Raw genomic sequence first — 24,402 nt, 5'->3', positions numbered from 1 at the left:
ATTGAGAAAGAGGGAACACCACCTGCTCCAGATGGCATGTTAGTGAGGATTTAAACATGTTGACCCCAGACCCATGAAGATTCAAGTCTTCAGGTTAAACTTGGAGCAGAGGGCATAACTCTACCAGCCATGGACTATTGACAAGAACTGGAGGTAACTAGTGTCTGTGTGAGAGAGCAACAGCTACTGCGCACAGGAAGTGTCTAGTGCACGAGATTAGTGACAGGAGACTGGAACTACAGAAGTACAGAATGTTCTTTGCATTTATTTTTTTCCATGGATTATTAGCCTAACTGGAGACAGCACAGGCTATAAAATAACTAAGTGAAAAAGTTTTGCATCACTGTTCATTCTACTACTCCAGTATGGATCACCTCTCTCCCCAGTCTTCCAACACGCGGGATGGTTCTCCCACCACGTTCCCAGACTCGTCTCGCCGCACCTCTCACACTGGTAACCAAGGTGGGTTGGGATCGTTGGTATATGAGGTGGGGGTCGTGTGGGCTCACCTGCGGCCGCTCATACCGTTCTTTCTGATCAGTGCAATGGTCGTGGCAATCATCTACCTAATCCAGCACATTATCTACTCTGGGCCATTCACCGATCCACTCTTCTTTGAGAAATTTGAGGAACGTTGGCCTAGGCCCAACCCGCACAAGGATCCTGTACCTTCAACCCCAGTCCCTTTCACTGACCCTTTGGAATACAGAGGGAATGGAACCCTTTGAACTTGAGTCGTGAAATTCGGATGAATTCTGCCTGTGCCATTGGATTCTATTTGAAGGTGGATCAAAGGTTTTTATAATCTCCCTGTGGAATTTGGGGTGAAGTTCTTAATCAAATCATGATTAGATCTGCACGTGACTCCCAGAGGGTTCTGTCTTTGACTCAAAATGGTGTCCCTATGTCTGTTCTATTCAACAGCCCGTTGGGCTATGTATATATAATGTGCAGATTATGAGAACCTGGAGTCTGGACCATTACTAGGCTATAATTAGACTACAATGCTCTAATGTCTTAATCTAGATTTATTAGCCCTGTATAACTGCCTGTCAGTGACAGTGGATTTATTTAACGATTTAAATTCCAGTAGGTCTGGCCTAGATCTACACAGTTAATTGTTTTAGATTAATACAATATCGTAATTAGGGAGAAAAATGCAAATTGATGGAGAATAAAGTTTTGGTTTTAAAAAATGTAAGTCTGTACAGTTTACAGTCCAGTACATACTAAACAAATAGCAAATTTTCATAGACCATATGGATTTTCTCTACAGGTACACGCATGGCAACCCATTTAGTCGTGTTGCCAGGTCAAGCTATAATTTGTAGTGCAATGACCACTCAAAACCTGCCCAAAAGGCCTGAAAACTACCCCAATATTCACACATTTATCCAATATAATGACAATCTAAATACTTATGGTCAAATTGCTTCTCTGCATTTCTCCCTTTGTTATTGATTCATCACATTAAATGATTTAATCTGAACTATAGAAGTGACTGATAGTAAATGGTTAAGAGGTATGTTTTTTTTCAGAAACCCTTCTTGTGAAATGGTGTTAACACAATGTTAATCATTGTGAAATAGTGTTAATACAAGTAACATTGCTCTAAAATAATTGTATTCCTTTAAACTGAGTATAAAAACCTAAAAGCCCCAAGTTTGCTTTTTGGCTTCTTTTATTTCATAATAAATGTCAATTAATGTGTAGAGATAAGTACTCACCAAAACAGTAGTGCTAGTTTGGTAGTAGCCCTCCATCTAGAGGATGGGGTGATCCCCACACAAGTTGGTGCTGCTGCTGCTGCTGCCATATGTTGCTCTACAGAGTAGAGGGACAGAGATATAATGAGGGAATAGTTGGATAAACAGGGGGAATGAGACTTTGCATACAGATGACTGAAGGAAGTGTGTGTGTGTGTGTTTTCTGCTCACCCCCAAAGTGCTAGGTTAGGCCAACCAGGAGCCCCACTACCAGATTGAAGCCATTTCTTGGACTTTAGGGAACACTCAGCAACAGGGTTCCAGCCAGTGAGGGGCCAAAAGAGGTATATGCTGGTGATCCCCATGCAAGTTGGTGCTGCTGTTATTCACCATCACCACCTAACAGAGATGGAGAGTAGAGGAACAGACAGAGATATGAGGGATGGGTTAGAGAAACTGGGGGAATGAGACTTTACAGACAGATGACTGAAGGAAGTGTGTGTGTAGACTCAAAAATAACGTAAAAGTTACTCACCCTGCTTTTGTGTTTTTCCTGTGATTTGAGAGTTTCTTGCTGTGGTATCTTATCGCCACACACAGTAGCTTATTGGTTGTGATGTCAGTACTTTCAACAATAATCAATGAATATGACTCATTGCCAATGTCCTTTATTAGTTCCTCATGCACTGTAGGCCCTTTAACTGCATTTATGAGCGCTGTGCATTTTGTTCTGTGGATATTGATACCTTTCTTTGCAATGTCTTCAACAACACATCCCAGGTGATCTACAGTTGCAATGCTGGAGCGGCATGCAATATGTGCAGCCATCTGTAACGCTGATCGTTTAACTGTGTTATTCTCTCTTACGTGTGTAGTTCCATTAGAAAATGGAGCAGCATTTCTCTTGTGTTTCTCCGTTAGTGCATGAGAAATAAGATCGGCGTGGTGGGCTCGCATTTCTGATTTGCAATACATACAGTAAGATTTTCTGTCATCTCCAACGATGCTCTTAATCCATTCCAGTATACCCCGTTCTTTTTCACAGTCTTTGCAACATTTTCGGCCATATTTTGCCCATTTACCTGGCATTCTGACAGCAGAATCGTGTCTAGCCAGTAAACTAGCGTGTCAAATCGGCACGTTGCTCCCCTCTCTCTGACTTCAACGTTCAGGCCAATGTTAGCTAGGTAGCTACATACCCAGAGAGAAAGCACACTGTTCGATCCTCTCTCAGTTTCTCTCCCTTGCTGTGTTGGCTGTAATTATTGGTAGGATCAGGATACAAAGAACCAAGCAAATTATAATTTTGTGGGAGAAGTATGTAACTAGCTAGCTAGTGCTGCTGTTCATTGTTGAATCTCACATCACTTGTCATGATGTGCGCGCGTGCTGTTCTCCTGAGACTCGAGACTCCGCTGAGCTGTTGCTGCAGCCAGTGTTGCCAACTAATTTTCGGTGGAAGTTGCTAGAGGCAGGTCGATTTGTTGCTAAAAGTTTTTATTTATTTTTAAACACAACATGTTGAATTATTGAACAATTACATTTTATTTATTTTCTTATTAACTAGTAAACCTACACATTCTGAACAATTATCGTTTTAAACAGTGTATTGGTAGTTAGTTAACATGCTACCTAACTCATCAACAATTATAGGTACAAGCTAATAACAAGGTATATACGCTATCTTATTGAACAAGCAACTTAATTAAAATAATGATGTGTGCGCTAGGCATCTCTCTCCAGGTAGTTGTGCTGCTTGGCCTGCTGCTGCCTTTGCACGAGCTGAGCGCCTGCTGCTGACGTCACTCACAGAAAATCGTTTTTGTGTCATTTAGAGGGAAAATGCGTGCATTTTAGCGTTTGAGTCACTTTTCAAAAGTTGCTAAAAGTGCCAAATACATTTTTAAAAGTAGCTACATTTGTTGCTAGGTGCTGTTTGAAAAAAAAGTTTCCAGGGTAGTCTGAAAAGTTGCTAAATCTAGCAACAAAATTGCTAAATTGGCATCACTGGCTGCAGCAGAAGCGCTCTCTCAACAGTACCACACACATACCCCTCCCTCCGGCCCTTCCGATGACTGTATGAAGCTCCTTCCACTCAATCATTCTGCAACAGCCTCACAGTCAGTAGCAGGTCACAGTGAAATTAATAGATAATAAAACAAGAGAAATGCTATGGCGGCCGCTGCAAATTGGGCGTGACAAGGAGTCTAGCCTTCGGTCACTTAAGAGTTAAATACATAAAAAATATAAATACATTGTTTTAAACTTCTATGCACTTAGCATTATGGATGCTTTGAAATTTCATTTTCTTTCATTTGAGAAAAATGACATACCGAATGACTGGATAAAGGTGAGTAAAGTGATGCATGATTTTATTTCTGCCAGCTAACGTTAGCAGCTGTTGCAATATGTTGTCTTTTAAGTTACGTTTACTAGCTAGCTAATCACACGGTTAAACAAATACGTTATTTCTATCATGCTAATAGAGAATGCACTTCAACAAACTATTTTCACCACTTGAAATAATATCTATATACTCATTGCTTGAGTAGAGTGTTGGTAGCTGGTGCCCGTCGCACAACCAGCTAGCTTACGTTCTAATTTGGCTGTGATTATGTAACTAGTTAGCCAGCTATCTGTCAACTCACCGCAGGTGTCAGCAATGTCTGCGACGGTGTGCGACCAATTAAGTAGATTGCAATTCAGCTGACAATTAATGGGGTTAATATTTTCCCATAACAGATTGTGATTGTGGCCTAAATTTGTAATTTTATTAATTCATGTTTTAAGTTTAAACTCAGAGAAATGCTTTTTACAGCTGATTGGCCAATGTGTCATCTGATGTAGCCTAATTAACAGATTCAATTGAATAGGCCTATTGTAGTACATCATCCTTTCATCTCACAACCTATATTCCTCCCTTCTTCCATTCATCCTTCCATCGACTCCTCTCTCTCCCTCCCTCCGTCCTCTCTCTCTGTTAGTGGATGTGGGAATGTGGCGGTATCAGAGGCCAGGGTTCGAGGCCTTACTCCTGGCAGAGCTTCAGAGGCAGCAGAGGTGCAGACAGTTCTGTGACACGGTGCTCCGAGCACAGGGTATAGAGACACACACACACTTATAATGTAAACATGCACACCATCCGGCTCATCCATCCATCTCTCTCTCCCTCTACCAGGGGTGTCAGTACCGGCCCACAGTTGCATCCTATCCGCCCTAAGCCCCCAGCTGTCATGTGCCCTGTCCACCTTACCGGCACCTCCCTCTGGGCAGAGCCACCTACTGGATTTCCAGGCTTTTGGGGCCTGCAACCTGGTGAGGCTGGTGGGTCTGATGTACTCTAGGGAGATGGTGGGAGAGGGGGAGGCAGAGAGGCAGGAGGTGATCTCTGCTGCTACCAGGCTAGGGATCCAAGGACTGGTGGAGGTTGGAAAGAGGGATGACAAGAAAGAAAGGGAGGTGGAAGATGTGGTACAGCAGTCAAGGAGTATAGCGGGTCCAAGCTTGGCGGAGGAGAAGAGACGGATGGAATGGGTATCACAAAGGGACGTGGGGGTGCAAACGGACGCCCTGCAGAGCAGTGAAGCTCAGACAGAGAGAAAGATGGGAGGAGAAAGACGGAGGAGAGAGAAGAGAGGAGGAGAAGCTCTCACCATGAGGTTCAGAGAGAGGATGAAACCGACTCCATGTGAAAAAGACTCAGGGACTCAGGCCTGTGAGTTGAAGTGGAGTGAGACAGACACCGGTGACTCCAACGGTGGCTTTTCCACTGGGCCCATCTGTTCCACTGTGGACTCTGACCTCGTGACCTCACTCACTGGTTCAGCTGGGCCATTTTTTCACAGTGCGTCCCATGTTGATGATGTCATCCCTATCCAGGGAACAGAGGCCTCTGGTTTTGTTGTCCCTCTTCCCCTCTCCGTTCCGCTCCCCACTAATGTCCCCTACATTCCCCTGTCTCACCTGCTATACTGTCCCCCAACTGAGAATCACACCCCTAACAATCCCCATCCTACCATCTTCATGCCTTCTGGGGAATCTGCACCCATTTATTTCCTCCCCCAATCCCTCTCCTCCCTCATCCCTCTATCCATCTCGTCCGTGGCCCTGTCTGCGTCTGGCCGAGAGCATGTGAACGAGGGGCGCCAACCCTTCACCTCTGACCCACCCCAGACATGGGGGATGGGGCTACCAGAAGGAGGAGGACTTGGACCAGGGGGGAGGGAGAGGCAGAAGGGTTTGAGCGCTTCGAGGGAAACATCGCTGGATTCATCAGTTACTTCCTGGATCCCGCCCAACCACAGGAGGAGAACCTGAGAGGGAGGCGGGGCCGGAGGAGGCGGACGGGAGGATCCAAGAGGGGAGGAACTGAGAGGAGAGCCAGGAGCCCGAGAGGAGGTGGTGGTGGAGTGAGAGGAACAGTGAAGAAGAAGGGGTCTGAGGTTGAGCAGGCAGTGATGGAGGTGTCCCAGAGAACAAGACTGTGGAGTTGGGGGGTCCGAGCCTGCAGGATGGGGAGGGGTGGGGGCATGGTCGGCAGTAAACTCTACCTGAAGCCCAGGGAGCTGATGCAGCCAATCAAGATCCGTCTGAAGAGGCGAGGGCAGAGCAAGGACTGGGAGATCACTGGTGTGGAAGAGGAGAGCGGTGGAGCCTCGCGGCGGGGCAGAAAGAGAGGGAGGGGCCAACAGAATGTAGGGCAGCAGCTTGTCCCGGTGAGTGACATCTGTCTGCCTTCACATAGTCACGCACACCTCTGTCATGACATACAGTGAGCAGAGCATATGAGCAGAGTGGAGCGGTGAGAATCTCAGCTCCTCGCTCACGGAGCTGTTCACCCTTCCGCTCCCCCCGCTCAAAGCCACATCAGGCCAGTCCGCTTATTATCGCTCAGCGCTCAACGCAGTTTGCATCGCGCTCCACTCCAAATCGCCCCCGCTCACTCCAAAAAAGGAACAAAATCTGCATGTATTTCACTTTTAGCTTAAACCACAGCCTTACTTTATCTCCCCGAATTTGTTGCATACAGACTCATCTCGGATTATCCATTCTGTCTTGAAACGGGGATCTAACACTGACGCTAAAATGAGATGTTAATCCGTATAGTATATTCCATAGCGAATTGACACGTTGTTTGCCAATGTTTCTGCAAAAGCAGCGATGCCCATTGGAAGTGCAGCGTGAGTGTAATCGGTGAGCAGGGATTTGATTTCTGTGACAGCAGGGAGGATCATCCCCAGGTTCCCCAGCTCCTTCTGCATTTTGTCTGTGAGGTCTGCTAGTGGTGTCAGCACACTGACAAGGTGCGTCAGCTGCCGTACTTGATTCAGGGTGATGTTAGCAACATTAGACTTGAGTTTGTTTTACCATAACGGGTCTTTTTGGAACAACCGGATGAACGACTGAATCATCCACAGCTGGCTGCTCCATCGAATGGCGCAGGCATTTGTGGGGCGGACACCTAATTGGTCGGTTTCCTCTGTGCTCTTGCGTACACTTTTCACCAGGTGCCCGACTTTCACTAACAGCCTATTAATGTTGTCGTGCTTGTTAACGGGCGTTTTGATCGCCAGCTGAAGCATGTGAATGGGGCATCTCAGATGTAAATTTGACAAAGTAAAGTACTGATTTATCATAGTTTCTTGGGGGGTGTAGCCCGGTTGAGCTGCGCTGGCGAAGTGTTGCATCCCTTCGCGTTCTCCTTTACTCAGCGGTTCATAGTCCATGAAAATCATTTCAAAAAATGCTACATCCAGCTCTCTTTTTCTCTCCCTTGTTATGGTTGGGCCTTTGCGTTCAGTGAATAAACTTTTGAATTCCTCAACCCTTTTCTCTTGTTGCTGCTGCTGCTCCTCTCGCTCTATAAAATACAAATTCATGGACGACACAAATTAAATTAAACAGATGGATTCTGGGTCAGGCTTGAGCATGCTTCAGACTCGTGGTGTGAGCGAGCGAAATTGGAGCGGGACATAGGGCGACGCTCCGTCCTTTTAAAAATGCCGCTCTGCGCTCTGTTCAAAATCCATCCGCTCACGCTCCACGCTCGCTCCCGCTCCACTCCGCTCATATGCTCTGACAGTGAGGGAAAAAAGTATTTGATCCCCTGCTTATTTTGTACGTTTGCCCACTGACAAAGAAATGATCAGTCTATAATTTTAATGGTAGGTTTATTTGAACAGTGAGAGACAGAATAACAACAAAAAAATCCAGAAAAACGCATGTCAAAAATGTTATCAATATATTTGCATTTTAATGAGGGAAATAAGTATTTGACCCCCTCTCAATCAGAAAGATTTCTGGCTCCCAGGTGTCTTTTATACAGGTAACGAGCTGAGATTAGGAGCACACTCTTAAAGGAAGTGCTCCTAATCTTAGGTTGTTACCTGTATAAAAGACACCTGTCCACAGAAGCAATCAATTAATCCGATTCCAAACTCTCCATCATGGCCAAGACCGAAGAGCTCTCCAAGGATGTCAGGGACAAGATTGTAGACCTACACAAGGCTGGAATGGGCTACAAGACTATCGCGAAGCAGCTTGGTGAGAAGGTGACAACAGTTGGTGCGATTATTTGCAAATGGAAGAAACACAAAATAACTGTCAATCTCCCTCGGCCTGGGGCTCCATGCAAGATCTCACCTTGTGGAGTTGCATTGATCATGAGAACGGTGAGGAATCAGCCGAGAACTACACGGAAGTATCTTGTCAATGATCTCAAGTCAGCTGGGACCATAGTCACCAAAAAAACAATTGGTAACACACTATGCCGTGAAGGACTGAAATCCTGCAGCGCCCGCAAGGTCCCCCTGCTCACGAAAGCACATATACAGGCCCATCTGAAGTTTGCCAATGAACATCTGAATGATTCAGAGGAGAACTGGGTGAAAGTGTTGTGGTCAGATGAGACCAAAATGGCATCAACTCAACTCGCCGTGTTTGGAGGAGGAGGAATGCTGCCTATGACCCCAAGAACACCATCCCCACCGTCAAACATGGAGGTGGAAACATTACAACTTCACCGCATCAAAGGGACGATGGACGGCGCCATGTACCGTCAAATCTTGGGTGAGAACCTCCTTCCCTCAGCCAGGGCATTGAAAATGGGTCGTGGATGGGTATTCCAGCATGACAATGACCCAAAACACACGGCCAAGGCAACAAAGGAGTGGCTCAAGAAGAAGCACATTAAGGTCCTGGAGTGGCCTAGCCAGTCTCCATACCTTAATCCCATAGAACATCTGTGGAGGGAGCTGAAGGTTCGAGTTGCCAAACTTCAGCTTCGAAACCTTAATGACTTGGAGAAGATCTGCAAAGAGGAGTGGGACAAAATCCCTCCTGAGATGTGTGCAAACCTAGTGGCCAACTACAAGAAACGTCTGACCTCTGTGATTGCCAACAAGGGTTTTGCCACCAAGTACTAAGTCATGTTTTGCAGAGGGGTCAAATACTTATTTCCCTCATTAAAATGCAAATCAATTTATAACATTGTTGACATGCGTTTTTCTGGATTTTTTTGTTGTTCTGTCTCTCACTGTTCAAATAAACCTACCATTAAAATGATAGACTGATCATGTCTTTGTCAGTGGGCAAACGTACAAAATCAGCAGAGGATCAAATACTTTTTTCCCTCACTGTATGGATTTTATAACTATGTGTTTGTGCATTCTTCACTTGCCCATGCTGTAAAGTGTAATGATAGTATATTGTTTGGTAAGTTACATTTTGTTACAGTAAAGTCCTCTCCCTCAGGATGGCTTCCCAGTGAGGTCAGGTCAAGCCCCTCCCCTTCCCTGCCCTACCCATGCAACTCTACCAGGCTCTGACCTACGAAACATCATCACCATCCAACCCCCCAACTCCGTCCTCATCTCCCCGCCCCTCCCCTGCCCGTTACCTGGACCCTGCCCCAGCCCTCCTCCACACTGCCCCCCTCCCCCCTTTGGCCCCCCCTCCCCAGGAGGACTCTGCCGAGCAGTTTGACCCCCTGCTGGAGGACATCATGATGGGCCTAGACTTCGCCTGTGGTGGTCGCCAGGACGCCGGCAGGGGTGTTGCCGTAGCAGCTCCTAGCGCCATGGACACTGTTACTGAGATGACCGGTGCGGGTGACCGTTCTGGAAGTGCCAAGTCTTCCTCAGAAGTGGGGCCGCAGCAGAAGCATGCGGAGGGCGAGCTGAGGGACATCCTGGATCACTTCCTCAGGTCGTTTGAGCAGCAGGTGGCAGCATCCAACCCAGTGGCAGAGGGACAGGGAGAGGGGGCTCGGAGCACAGCCAGCCTCTCGGAGCCTTACACTGCCCTCAGGAACTATAGTGGAGCCCAGATGGTGACCAGCACAGCTGAACACAGAACTCCGAGCACTCAAGTCAGAGAAGAGCAGAGCTACACTCACACAGCCCATACACACACCTCTAACACTGGGCAGAGTAACACACACCTGGCCCAGGTAGAGCAGTGTAGCACAGTCACACACCCCGCACACACACACCTCCCTCTCAATCACACATCACCTCTTCTACACTCAACTCCTACTAACAGTGTCCAACCCACCTCAGCTCTACCTCCTACCAGTTTGCCACCCAGCCCAGGGGAAGAGGGGAGGGTGATGACCAGAAGACAGTTGCGAGGCGAGATCAACATCCAACCTATAGTCAATCAGGTCGCTGATGCGTTGCCAGGTGTGTGTGCACAAACAAACAAGATTCCATGCCAGCCTGCAGTGTGTGTTGTCAGAATGGAGAAGACTGTGTTACCAGGGGCGGAGTCTCTCACAGGGAAATGCCCACCCCCAGTCAACCGCCCAATCAGGTCGGCTGAGAAGATCAAATCTCAGGTGAGTGACTTTCCTCAACATTTGCTGTTATGAAACATCTACTACTATTTACTCAGTATACTTTATTCATTCTTCAGTCAGTTGTTAGCAGTGTATAATTTGTATAGAGGTGTTATGGCTGAGTGATCTAATTATAGTCAGTGTTGTTGTCATCTCTCAGACCAAGGCCCGGTCAGCAGCAGAGTCTGACACTACCCAGAAATCCCCACCCCTACCCAATCCCCCAATCAGCCCATTCAGAACCCCTGAGAAGCTCAGAGGTCAGAGTGCCCAGCCAATCAGACAGAGCGAGGAGGGTGTGAGGGGAGTGTCCGGGGCAGTGGCTATTGTGAAGAGAGGGAGAGGCAGACCACCCAGAAAGAGGAGAAAAGTCATTGGTGTGTGTGCAAAGGTTACATCTGCTCCAGTTCCACCTGAACAGAACCACCTCAATGCAGAACAGACCAGCCTCCCTGCAGAACAGCCCAGCCGAGAGGGAGAACAGACCAGCCGAGAGGGAGAACAGACCAGCCGAGAGGGGGAACAGACCAGCCTCCCTGCAGAACAGCCCAGCCGAGAAGGAGAACAGACCAACCTCCCTGCAGAACAGCCCAGCCGAGAGGGAGAACAGCCCAGCCGAGAGGGAGAACAGCCCAGCCGAGAGGGAGAACAGCCCAGCCGAGAGGGAGAACAGACCAGCCGAGAGGGGGAACAGACCAGCCTCCCTGCAGAACAGCCCAGCCGAGAAGGAGAACAGACCAACCTCCCTGCAGAACAGACCAGCCTCCCTGCAGAACAGTCCAGCCTCCCTGCAGAACAGCCCAGCCGAGAGGGGAACAGACCAGCCTCCCTGCAGAACAGACCAGCCGAGAGGGAGAACAGCCCAGCCTCCCTGCAGAACAGGCCAGCCAAGAGGGACTACAGCCCAGCCTCTCTGCAGAACAGACCAGCCGAGAGGGGGAACAGACAAAGAGAGACAGAAGAAGAGGAGGAGGGAAGAAGCCTCAACTTGGGAAAGGATCAGAGCCAGCAAGGAGCAGAGTGGAGGAGGAGAGAGAGACAAAGAGGGCATGTCCAGAAGCAGAACTAGTCCTGCCAGCCCAGATGCTCTCAGAAGCTCACCCTCCCATCTCAGTTCCAGAAGCCCCAGCCTGTGGAGAGCAGGTACACCCCAGAAGATCAGGGAGGTCCTGCAGACACAGTGCAGAGTGAAGGATGGAGAGGGGGAACGAGAGGGAGAAAGAGAGGAAACGGGATGGGCCAAGTTCAAACCACGAAAGACCGATCAGAAAGAAGAGAGGGAGACACGGCTGGACGAAATAGATGTGGAAGACATCAGAGCGATAGAAGAGGATTCTGATGGAAGTATTGATGTAGTTGGAGATGGAGAAGAATGGATGACAGACAGAGCAGAAAAACAGACAGAACTCCACAACCCACCTATCCAAATCAGAGAATGGAAGGTCCCAGTTCAGATGCATTCTGGGATAGTAAAGCCTCCAGTCTCCCATCCTTCACATTCCATCCGAGAGGTGGACATCGATGGGTCAACAGGAAGCTGGGAGGAGGAGGAAGTGGACGTGTTGGGGGGCTTTAGCCCCTCCCCTGTCCATCCTGTCATGCTACCTGGCTCCTGGGGGGGCTTAGTTCTGAGGAAGAAGAGATCAATGTCATTGGAGAGTTGGACCACGCCCCTTTTATTGGATATCTGTCATCTCTGCTCTGACTGAGTTGAGTGCATACACACGGTAGCCTACATGATCAAGACTGAACAGTCAAATTATCACACTCAACTCTAATCTGAGTTTTCTTTGCTTTTACACTAACTATAACCATGTCCCTTCCATCCCTGTTTCCTTAGAGTGACCAACACCTTCCACAGGAAACGTCTGCCTCCCCCTGCTAGGCGACTGGGGTATGGACAAACTGCTGTGTGTGGACCATCTCACAGTACAGAATCAATGAGGGCTGCCACATAGACAGCCGTGGCATAACGACAAGGAATGTACAGATTTCTGCTTAATGGAGAAGCATGAATGTGTATGTAAGAGGGGGTTTGGAAACGTTGGGTGGTTGAGTTCCTCCAAATTACCAATTGTTAAACAAAAGAGGACAAATGGATGTTTAAAAAATCAGGAAGTATTTGTTATGTTGTTGTACCTTTTTTCTACCTCACCCTGTCTTTAGAGCTTTGTGCTTGAGTTCTAGTTTTCAGCACTTAGATCGTCAATTATGAATGTGTTTTACACTCGGAGTCAGTTGTGCTCTGTTTAAGTCTACATCTCACTGCCCAGACCTTTACGACATCATTGTGTTAAAGTTTTCAATGACGTGTGTAGAAAAACACCAGCTTTATTTGCTTCTTGTGGAGAGGAGTTTGGGTTCATTCATATAGCAAATGTTTCATTGTGAGTTGCCAACAAATCAGGTTTTACACTGCTGTTAGTTCAGTTTCACAGGAATTGAGGACTTTCATTGGTTGAGTGTCAATCATCACAGGTCTACATCTTCCGATTCTGCTTCGGATTGTTCTAGAATGGAATCACATCATGGTTCTTGTCGTCATGTTGTTTGTCATTATTACCGTTTTCCCCAGACTTTTGACTGTTTTCAGTTTTATAACCAGATTAAAGATGTTCTTAACACCTGTGTGTCCTTGTGTGAATCTATTTTAAGTGCAGCCTAAATAGCTCAGATGGTTATCATGGTGTTGTAGTGTCTTTAAGTGGTCACTAGGTGGTACCAATAATCTGAGTGGATACAGCAAGGCTGTTGTTTTTTTTTTTTAAGCAACAGGTTCATTTGAGGTAGTTTTTCAGTTAAATCTATGTTTATCAGAGGGTTTGACATGCAGTATACAAGCCCTTGGATAGTATTACATTAGACCCAAATAGCACATCATGAGATGCTGATTATTACAATGTTGGATCCCATATGGCATTTATTTTAAATTATCCAACACACACGCACAATGATAGGACAGGCCTGAGCGACTGAAGTGAACATGAGTTTATTAGTTAACCTTTGGTTCAACCTCCTACACACAACATCACATTAGAGCTGCACTACAGTGGCGGCCATCTTGAAACTGGTGTCTGCTGATGCGTTGACCTCCGCTGGTTCGAGCAGGGTGTGTGGCTTGGCTCCCCGCTCAGCCCAGGTGACCTGGACAGAGGGGTTCGGGGTTCAGGTAGTACAGCACAGGTGTGTGTCTGTGTGCGGGTGCTCTAACCTGATAAAAATAAACTGTTATATCAGTATAGGAGTGTCAGTCATGTCAGTGTGTGTATGTGTGTTCCTGTGCTTTACCGGTGCGATATAGTCTCTTATCGTACCTCGGAGCGGCTGTGTGTCAGTGCTATGTGGTGAGTCGGTAGTTAGGGGCGGCTGGTCTTCCCGTCAGGGTAAGGCAGGGGGGTAAGGGGTAGAGCAGCGTCTGGGCTGGGGGTTGCTGTCCGTGGGCCTCTCAGCTTCTAGCCCCTCTTAATGCTGGATACGGCGGATAGACTGGATCTGGGGGGTCTGGCAGTGGGAGCCCCAGTTCTTCCAGTGCTGGTAGTCTCCACTGTGTCTTTCACACTCCATGATGTACTGCTGACCCCTGTAGCCGGGGTACTGGTAGCACACAAAGCTGGGGGATAGAGATAGGGGATATTCACTGAGGTTTGGTGTATCTGAGGTCTGCAAAGTATTAAACCACAGCTTCCACAGCTGTTTGCTAACACGTAGCATGTGTGTTTGTAGTGAATAATAGAGGTTAACTTACGCGCCACACTGCACGTGCATGGAGCCGACCTCGGGCATGGACCAGCCCATGGCCTGCAGGGAGGGGTAGTCGTCACACAGCTCAACACTGCGGCCCATGAAGTTCTCTCTCTCAAAGATCATCATACGACTGCTCATGTGGGACTGAGGGAGAGAGAGGAAGGTTACACATACACACGCATAAATATGATCATATTCCAAGAATTAGGGGTTTTCTCAAGGAAGGCCCTAATAGAATGTATCCGTTTGGCAGACATAAAAAAAACTGCATTGATTATCTTTCTCTTTGTCATCTTCTCTCTCTATCTCACACACTGTGGTACTCACAGCACAGTAGATGGGACGCAGGGACATGAGGCGCTCCACATGGTAGGACAGGGAGCCGCTGTATGCGTCCCAGTGGGGGTACTCTCCCCTCTCCAGGATAAACTGCTGGCCCTGGAAGTCATGGTGCTCAAAGCCCACCCAGCTACGGGGGAGAGAGAGATAGTTTCACATTGCACTACCGTCTTATACACCCACATTGAACCAGCCACTATAAACAAAATAATTAACTCGTCCACACACACACAGACAGACAGATTACACACCTGGATTCCTCTTTCTATAAATAAACATACACACTAAACAGATGGAGTAAACACACAGTGTGAAACTCACGCTCCACTTTCCACTCTGATGGAGCGGATAATGTCCAGACCACATTCGTGGATGTTGCAGCACTCAGAGGTGAACTCCTGGCACTTGCCCTGGAAGTGCTCCTGCTCGAACACAGTCACCTACAGAGAGCGAGATAGGGGAGGGGGAGAGAGGGAAGATGAGAAAAGAGAGGGACAGTGCCCATCCCACTTATGCAAAGGTGTGTGCTCCTGTATGTGTCTCATCTAAGGTGTGTTACCTTGAAGAAAGGAGCCACGCCCATTCCCGAGTTGACCAGGGGTTGCATCATTGGGGATCTAGTGGTTCTGTACATCTTTACACCTGAGGCAGGGGTCAAACTTTCAGTTACACAATCTCACCAACTCTCCTACACACTATCTGTCACATCAACGCCAACAATCCACACAGAGTAACATTATATTATGTATTATTCTATTCTATGTTATTCTATAATCAAGGCTTCACATTGGTATTCAAGGGAACATGCCTAAGTAACAACCTCACTGGTATTCAAGTGAACATGCCTAAGTAACAACATCTCCAAAATGTTTCCCCTTTAACACTTCTCCTATCCACTATGCACTATTTCGAACAAATGTCACTGCACAGTCTCAGATGAGCTGAATTGATACTAATGCCGATCAATTAATCTACGATAAAGCAACACGGTATTTTATCTAACAAACTCGCTCCCTGTTATGGCCAATCGTATAAAACAAATAATACGCAACAAATCGAGATTATTGTGACCTAACGGTAAAACAGCACATCGTTTATTGTCCATCCAAGTTTTTAGGCTACACCCGAATAGCGCAATATGGAGGCAGGGATCAGTTAAACGAGTCTATACATTATGTAGCCAATCTGTGCAATGTGCACTGCAGGTTAACGTGTTATTACAGGGTTAGTGCTTTTTGGTGAGTTTTAAATGAATGTGTAATGGCGTCTTGAATAAGCCTGTTATAACATATCTGACTGACTGTACCTATAATTTGCATTAAATGCGTTACGAAGTTGGCACCTTACCTAGTTTGGCACTTATTCGTGATGAGCTCGGGAGTGGCACGCGCCTAACGCTATCTCGCGTAGAGCTTTGAGCGATCCTGGCGCTTCAGTTTTATATGGACTGACGAGAAGCGCGCCTCTTGGAGCGCGTCCATGGCGCAGGGCTTTGGTACGCGCACAATACATTTTCCCCACCTGGAACACTGGCCAACGGCGCGCTCCTGTTCTTTCTGGTCATTCGATCACGCTAGCTCAGCACATACTATGTAACGCCAGTCCTTTCTGTGCACAGCGATAGGGGTTTGCCCTGAATGGGAGAGGAACAATAGCGGCCCGGTCAGTTTGTGCTGGTCAGCAGTTTGGTGTGTGGCAGTCACAAAGGCCGGGATAGATGTGGAGAATGTGGAGATTAAAGGGGCACAGGCACCGTTTGGGTAGAGATAAAAAGTCAGTATACAAATATGCATATAATAGAATATGGACAGGTTAGAAACGTTTGAGAATGAGAAAGTGTTTGACATCTATTTAATAGTATCCCCTCAGTCACCAAACACATAGGAAAACACAAACACAGAGATGTTTTGCCCACTTTTCAGGGGGGGCTACACAGATTACATTGGTCACACACACAAACACGACACACACACACACACACACACACACACCTGAATCATGCCATACATCCATCCTTGAGTCATATACATGGTACAATGGCCCCTTAAGCACAGCCAAGTCTTCACTCCTCACACCCCACCTAAATCATACTGACACCTTATAGACTTGACACTCTCTTAATCAAAACCCTGTATTTTGATAATGTGAGGTCCAATAATGCATCAATTAAACAGTATGTGTTAATGACTACTTCAGGCTTGAGCTCCCATTTAACTGTTTCAAAACCAATGGCGATGAGATGAGTCTCAGGGAGAAGACATGAACAGAAATGTTCTGTTTCTAACAGAAGTTGGTACTGATTATGAGCAGATGATACAATTCACGCCCTCTCATCTTGTAAATAGTGAGCCTATTCAGTAAATATCATCCTACCTATTCAAGTTAGCTTTTAATGTTTGATCACTTAAAAACTATATATTTTTCATTAGTAGGTAATGGTTTTATGTATTGTGATATTTTTTTCTACTTTTTGATGTATTGTTGCTGTTTTTATTTTATTTTCTACCTTATGCACATTGACCGTGGGAAATGTGCTCCTCAAAATTAAATATGACTGATTATATTATGATCATGAACACAATATATGTACAGGTCTTCGTCACAGATTATACCAGGGTGCGAAAAACGTTATCAGTTGCTTATCACAGATACTGGTACTGTGTTATGTCTCTATCTCTCAGATACTGTATCTGTTTGTGGTTAGACCCTATCATCATGTACAGTATTCCACTATCAACCCCCCTCCAATCCTTCTCAATGAACTATGGATCTCATTGGTCCCTGTGGGTGGCCCCTCCTCTCTGACTGTCCCTCTCTGATGATGTGGTGGTTCTATTGTCTCCTGGTTCTGACCTCAGCAGGTTTGTTTCTCTGTGTCTAATCCTCCTCCTCTGGGCGCCAGCGTATAAAAGGGCGGGGCACGCTCCGAGCCACACACACTCTCTGAGTGAGGCAGATCACACACACAGGTAAGAGCAGCAGACACACACGATACACATGCTGGCACCTGCATACACGGGTAAAGGGAGTAGGGGGAGGAAGAGGAGTGGCAGCTGTTCAGCAGCAGTTTCACTTTGAAATCAGTAATTAGAAGTCGTTATAATAATACATGTTACATTGATATTATGCATCACTATATTAAACACATAGACTGCATCCCCAACCCCAAATATCCCTCTCCCCTGATACCATCCATTCACTCCATCTTCATCCCTTATGGCCTATTCCATACATTGTTGTATTCCCAGCACATTGGATGTGTCTTCTTGACTGTTTTGAGACTGTTTCATGCTCATCCCTCTCTCTCTCCTTCCAGTCATCATGTCCAGTGATAAGTCCAAGACAGCTTCCCAGACCGACGGGAAGGCTGCCCAGAGCAAGAAGTCTGAGATGGGCATGATGTCCTACAAGGCAAGTAGTCCCCAACTAACAGGACTTCTCCTGGCTCCAATCTAATGGAATATCATTGGATCACTGATACAGCCAGACATCATCTGTGTTTAGGATGTACTTATGTCTGTTTCTCTTTCTCTGTTCCCCCTCAGATGTTTGTGTTCGACCAGGAGAACTTCCAGGGTCGCATGGTTGAGATCAGCAATGAGTGCATGAACGTGTGTGAGATGGGCATGGACCGCGTCCGCTCCCTCCGCGTTGAGTGTGGACCGTAAGTCAACCTCTCCAGTTTTTTTAACTATGTTGTATATTAGTTGCTATTAATGGCCTGCTATCCCTGTAGCTTTGTGTGATAATAGTAGACGTAGCAGTATATACATAAAAAAAAAAATCATAATAAGATATGTCAACACAGCTGTATAATAAGGTAACACTGTCTTTCTATCCTGTATAGATTTGTGGGCTTCGAACAGATGAACTTCTGTGGTGAGCACTACATCCTGGAGAAGGGAGAATTCCCCCGTTGGGACTCTTGGAGTAACTGCCAGAAGAACGACTACCTGCTGTCCTTCAGGCCCGTCCGCATGGTGGGTACACTCCTCTCGCCTTTCACCATCTCTCTCTCTCATCTGTCAATTCTGTTCTCTCATGTTTCTCTCTTATACACATCCTCTCTCTTTGTGACTTGCTACCCCCTGACCTCTCACTCCATCTCTCTTTACTCTCTCTCCATTTTTGTCTCTCTCCTGTACATTTCTCTCCTTCTGAACACCTCCCTCATTCTCACACATCTCCGTTCCCCTCTCTCCCAGGACCCCGAGAAGCACAAGATCTGCTTGTACGAGGTTGGGGAATTCAAGGGCCGTAAAATGGAGATCATGGACGATGACGTTCCTTCTCTGTTCTCCTATGGCTTCACCGACAGGGTCGGCAGCATCATGGTCAGCTGCGGAACGTAAGTGTTGCTATGGAGATGGCAAAAGCAATCGACAGAGTTTAAACTCACAACTAAGAACACATAGAGCTAGAATGAAAAGATTGTAGGAGAGCTGTTATTTTAGTGACCTCCGTAGGGACTTGCCGAGTGACATAATTTGTTATTCTCCTTTTTCCCCTCAGCTGGGTGGGCTACCAGTTCCCCGGATACCGTGGCTCCCAGTACCTGCTGGAGAAGGGCGACTTCAAACACTTCAACGAATTTGGCGCCCGTCACCCCCAGTTCCAGTCCGTGAGGCGTATCCGCGACATGCAGTGGCACCAGCAGGGATGCTACACCATGGCCAGCAAGTGAGGCTCAGAGAAGGAGAGAAAGAGAAAGAGCGGAAGAGAGGGAGAGGGGCGGAGGAAGAGAGAGAGGGGGAGAGATGTCTGAGGCCTTGCCGAACGCCCTGGCTGAAGCTTACCATCTGAAACAGCAAGGGAGAGGGGTGACGTTAAATATCCCCCACTCTTTGAAACGTGAATTGAAGGACCGCCTGGCTAAAGAACACCTGAAAATCAGACAACCCCTCCATCACTCTCTCTCTCCTCTTCTCTTTCTCTCCTGTGGTCTGACCTTGGCTTTTCCCTCCTACACCCCTCCCCCCCACCACCCTTTTTCATCCCCCATTCCTTACACCTGCAGTCCATTGCAGCACCAAAGAGGGAACGAGAAATATCTTGCTGTTTTACACATGATTCTCGGCTCAGGGTATGATGCACCATGGGAAAAGGAGTTTCAATATCCACCCCGCACTTCCTAACCCTGTGTATCGCACACCCTCTCTGCTGTACAGAATCCTGGCCAACTTTTCAATAAAAATGAAAATCTGGATTTCAAAACGTTGTCTTTGCATTGTGACCGATGACTCTCATGACCAAGATGACACTGTATGAATAAAAGTTATATAACAGGTCATAACATGAAAATAAGTACAGATTAGTCAATGTTGATGAAAAGGTAATCAAAATACACATACTGATAGGAGAATATGGAACAAAAAAACATGAAATATATCAATGAAAACATTTTGAGATTAAGTCAGAGCTGAGCACTGCAGATCATTTCCAAATCCTCAATCCTCCCATATCGAAAAGTAATACAGTCGAAGTCAGAAGTTTACATACACTTAGGTTGGAGTCATTAAAACTCGTTTTTCAACCACTCCACAAATGTCTTGTTAACAAACTATAGTTTTGGCAAGTCGGTTAGGACATCTACTTTGTGCATGACACAAGTAATTTTTCCAACAATTGTTTACAGACAGATTATTTCACTTATAATTCACTGTATCACAATTCCAGTGGGTCAGAAGTTTACATACACTAAGTTGACTGTGCCTTTAAACAGCTTGGAAATTTCCAGAAAATGATGACATGGCTTTAGAAGCTTCTGATAGGCTAATTGACATCATTTGAGTCAATTGGAGGTGTACCTGTGGATGTATTTCAAGGCCTACCTTCAAACTCAGTGCCTCTTTGCTTGACATCATGGGAAAATCAAAAGAAATAAGCCAAGACCTCAGAAAAAATATTGTAGACCTCCACAAGTCTGGTTCATCCTTGGGAGCAATTTCCAAATGCCTGAAGGTACCACGTTCATCTGTACAAACAATAATACACAAGTATAAACACCATGGGACTACGCAGCCATCATACCGCTCAGGAAGGAGAGGCGTTCTGTCTCCTAGAGATGAATGTACTTTGGTGCGAAAAGTGCAAATCAAACCCAGAACAACAGCAAAGGACCTTGTGAAGATGCTGGAGGAAACAAAAGTATCTATATCCACAGTAAAACGAGTTCTATATTAACATAACCTGAAAGGCCGCTCAGCAAGGAAGAAGCCACTACTCCAAAACCGCCATAAAAAAAGCCACTGCACATGGGGACAAAGATCGTACTTTTTGGAGCAATGTCCTCTGGTCTGATGAAACAAAAATAGAACTGTTTGGCCATAATGACCATCGTTATATTTGGAGGAAAAAGGGGGATGCTTGCTAGCCGAAGAACACCATCCCATCCGTGAAGCACAGGGTTGGCAGCATCATTCTGTGGGGGTGCTTTGCTGCAGGAGGGAATGGTGCACTTCACAAAATAGATGGCATCATGAGGAAGGAAAATTATGTGGATATATTGAAGCAACATCTCAAGACATCAGTCAGGAAGTTAAAGCTTGGTCGCAAATGGGTCTTCCAAATGGACAATGACCTCAAACATACTTCCAAAGTTGTGGCAAAATGGCTTAAGGACAACAAAGTAAAAGTATTGGAGTGGCCATCACAAAGCCCTGACCTCAATCCTATAGAAAATATGTGGGCAGAACTGAAAAAGTGTGTGCGAGCAAGGAGGCCTACAAACCTGACTCAGCTACACCAGCTCTGTCAGGAGGAATGGGCCAAAATTCACCCAACTTATTGTGGGAAGCTTGTGGAAGGCTACACAAAATGTTTGACCGAAGTTAAACAATTTAAAGGCAATGCTACCAAATACTAATTGAGTGTATGTAAACTTATGACTCACTGGGAATGTGATGAAATAAATAAAATCTGAAATAAATAATTCTCTCTACTATTATTCTGACATTTCACATTCTTAAAATAAAGTGGTGATCCTAAGTGACCTAAAACAGGGAAGTTTTACTAGGATTAAATGTCAGGAATTGTGAAAAACTGAGTTTAAATGTATTTGGCTAAAGTGTATGTAAACTTCCGACTTCAACTGTATATGGCCATATATTGCCTTATATATATATATATCAAAGACCGTGACATATATTTGAAAATATATTATCATATATTTAAAACACATATATAAACGTGACATACATTTTAAAATGTATGATCATATATTTCAATAACATATATAAATCTTGCAACCCCATACAAAACAAAATCATATGGATATGTATTTTCATCAGAACATTCGTTTTTTTTTGTTCAATGCATACATCTCACAAATGGGGATTAAATATTTTCTAATTGCATTTAGTGTTAGGCAACCTTATGTCTATTTTGTTGTTTCTTGTATCTACTCTAGATGATACTTGCCATCTCATTTTGAGATTAGATTGAGATGGCGTAGACTATTGTAGGTTTGAAAACGCACAGAAACCTATCTAAATATGAATGTTTATTTTCGTACACTATAGTTGTGGCTGCCCATAAGGTTATTGAATCACATTGTATTTATAAAACATGGTTTAGATATTGTTGTTGTAAATCAATTATTGTATATGGTTGTAATCCGCTATTATTTTGGGCTGAGTCTTCCAAGAATTTCAATTGGGAATTCCTGATGCCTGTTGCCACCAGCAGGGGGCGCAGAAGCACAGCGGTTTGCGTCTCCCCTCAACAACACTCGAAGACGACGCCTGTGACAACTATAACTGTTTGTTCTCCTGTCTCTTTTTTCTTTGTTCTCGTAAACAGGTATGTACACTTGCACATTATCTATATAAAATGTTACAGTCGAAATGGTTGAGTGATACTTATCTTTTATGTTGAAATTGTAAAGTTTAAATGTTGATCGAGTGAAAACAGTTAGCGATCTTGATATAGAGATAATTGGGTTTGCAGCTATACAAGGCTAGCGCAAGGCTAGCGCATAGAATAACATAAGAAATAATGGCGCCAGATAAAATTATGGTTTGAATTTGTTGATTTATAGCTCCTCTGAGGTAATATTGTGGTTTCTTTTCTACTCCATTTACATGGTCTAGGCCCTGACATCTCCCCACTGTTAGAAATTGCGTAATTCAAATCTGGTATTGGAATAAGAATCAAGAGATCTTCAATCCAAGCTTAATTTATTATATGCAAAATGTATGTATGATAAGTATGAAGGTTCGTATATACGGGTCCACTGAAATACCTCGCAGGGCACTCGGAGAACTAAACCATTGTTTACAGGTACTTTCTCAAATACTCTGACAGAGAGTTCCCACCTCTTCTGTTGGCCAATCAGAGTAAAGGACTGAGTGTGGTTTAGACTTTACTCAGCCAATCCGTTGGCGCACGGGGTTAGTCCCACCCCTTGGCGCTCCACCGTTCCCAGGCATAAGTTTCTATCATAATAACCTGTAGAGTCAGCACCCAAAAGACTGTGCGTTCCTACATCCAAGGACGGTTCACAGACAACGGTTCACAGACAACAAAGAGGCAGTGTTCGTATCTGTAAGAAATACAAGTCTTATCTGTCCTTCCCCTAACGTTCCACACATGAATCACAGCCTGTTATGTGAAACAATTTATATCAGTATAGTACAAACCTATGCTCCTCATTAATGCATTCCTTCTAAGCTATTCATCACTTCAATCCAATTATTAGAAAACAAATCCCAACCATCCCCCTTTTGACACCCTCTAGGGTGTCACTCATTAAAATACAATACAAACAAAAAGAATCACACTTTTATTAATAGACAATTTGATAATAAAAGGCCTTCAGTCCTTCCAGTCACCCAGGCACTTCAAACCTTCACATAAGGAAAGACAAACATTCCCAATGGTTAACTTGATTAATAAAGCATAAAACACAGGATTAATAGAACACAAAACATAAGATTATTAAAACATAAAACACCAACAGGGAAGTACATTTTGGCCCCCTTTAGACACCCTCTAGGGTGTCACTCCTCCAAGTCTGGTAGGTCATATCCTTCATTCCTTAGGTCGGAGTCCGGGATTGGGCCGTATCTCACCATCTGTTTGGAAACCACCTTCTCCATCTCCTTTTCTCACCAACCCTCAGACACAGGAAATAAGACAACATCCACAAAGAACAAGTATACCCATAGAAGCTATAACTTCACCCAGAATATTTACAACAATAGTTTTCCATTCACCAAATATGTTATCAAACCAACCGTTTATGGAGCTATCAATACCAGAGTTCTCAGCCAGTTCGTTCGCCAGCGTGGTGAGTCCCTGAAGCGCTTTGGTCACGGACCCGTCCGGTGCTGTGTTGTTGGAGATGAAAGTACAGCACATATATCCAAACAGAACACAAACCCCGTCCCGCTCAGCCAAAAGCATATCTAAAGCTATTCTATTCTGCCATGTCATTAAGCTAGTTGCCGCTGTCTGCTCAGCTAATCCCTTTATTGCATCACGAGTGTGGTTTATAAATCTTTTGCTGGTTATATTAAATATAATTTATCCAATCTAAATTTTTATTAATTGTTGACCACCAGAAAATACTTGATTCAAACCCAGCTGCGATCTGATTGTGGATCCCATCAATATATATCCTTTCATCAAAGGATCCCGGGAGGAGGTCCTACTTTCTACGTGACAACTCACCAGTCTCTGACACGTTTGATTGTTTGCGTATGTAGGTGAGTTCACAATCAGTTATCACCACACAACCATCAGATGTCAGCACGGGCCTGGTTTTGGTTCCTAAAA

The 24,402-nt window shown here is 45.4% G+C and overlaps 3 protein-coding genes across 3 annotated transcripts; 2 read left to right on the top strand and 1 right to left on the bottom strand.

Moving 5' to 3' along the window:
• Nucleotides 1–365: 365 nt before the first annotated feature.
• Nucleotides 366–13,166, top strand: LOC121538241 (flocculation protein FLO11). Its single transcript, XM_041846090.2, has 7 exons — nucleotides 366–462; nucleotides 4,691–4,804; nucleotides 4,885–5,286; nucleotides 5,880–6,421; nucleotides 9,526–10,542; nucleotides 10,703–12,251; nucleotides 12,383–13,166. Exons 1-6 carry the CDS (start codon nucleotides 366–368, stop codon nucleotides 11,609–11,611), a joined length of 3,081 nt encoding a protein of 1,026 aa, XP_041702024.2. The 3' UTR covers nucleotides 11,612–12,251; nucleotides 12,383–13,166.
• Nucleotides 13,167–13,515: 349 nt separating this feature from the next.
• Nucleotides 13,516–16,076, bottom strand: LOC121542151 (beta-crystallin A1-2-like). Its single transcript, XM_041851645.1, has 6 exons — nucleotides 15,973–16,076; nucleotides 15,185–15,267; nucleotides 14,947–15,065; nucleotides 14,614–14,755; nucleotides 14,288–14,430; nucleotides 13,516–14,152 (listed from the first exon to the last, which is right to left on the bottom strand). Exons 2-6 carry the CDS (start codon nucleotides 15,257–15,259, stop codon nucleotides 14,005–14,007), a joined length of 627 nt encoding a protein of 208 aa, XP_041707579.1. The 5' UTR covers nucleotides 15,260–15,267; nucleotides 15,973–16,076; the 3' UTR covers nucleotides 13,516–14,004.
• A 1,413-nt stretch (nucleotides 16,077–17,489) lies between these two features.
• crybb1l1 (crystallin, beta B1, like 1) lies at nucleotides 17,490–19,927 on the top strand. Its single transcript, XM_041857668.2, has 6 exons — nucleotides 17,490–17,594; nucleotides 17,942–18,036; nucleotides 18,171–18,289; nucleotides 18,473–18,605; nucleotides 18,831–18,973; nucleotides 19,138–19,927. Exons 2-6 carry the CDS (start codon nucleotides 17,947–17,949, stop codon nucleotides 19,307–19,309), a joined length of 657 nt encoding a protein of 218 aa, XP_041713602.1. The 5' UTR covers nucleotides 17,490–17,594; nucleotides 17,942–17,946; the 3' UTR covers nucleotides 19,310–19,927.
• Nucleotides 19,928–24,402: the final 4,475 nt, after the last annotated feature.

This window comes from Coregonus clupeaformis, chromosome 3 (genome assembly GCF_020615455.1).
Source record: "Coregonus clupeaformis isolate EN_2021a chromosome 3, ASM2061545v1, whole genome shotgun sequence".
In the NCBI taxonomy this organism is placed as follows: Eukaryota; Metazoa; Chordata; class Actinopteri; order Salmoniformes; family Salmonidae; genus Coregonus; species Coregonus clupeaformis.
The sequence above is the reverse complement of the archived record's forward strand: the minus strand, read 5'-3'. Positions and strand labels throughout refer to the sequence as shown.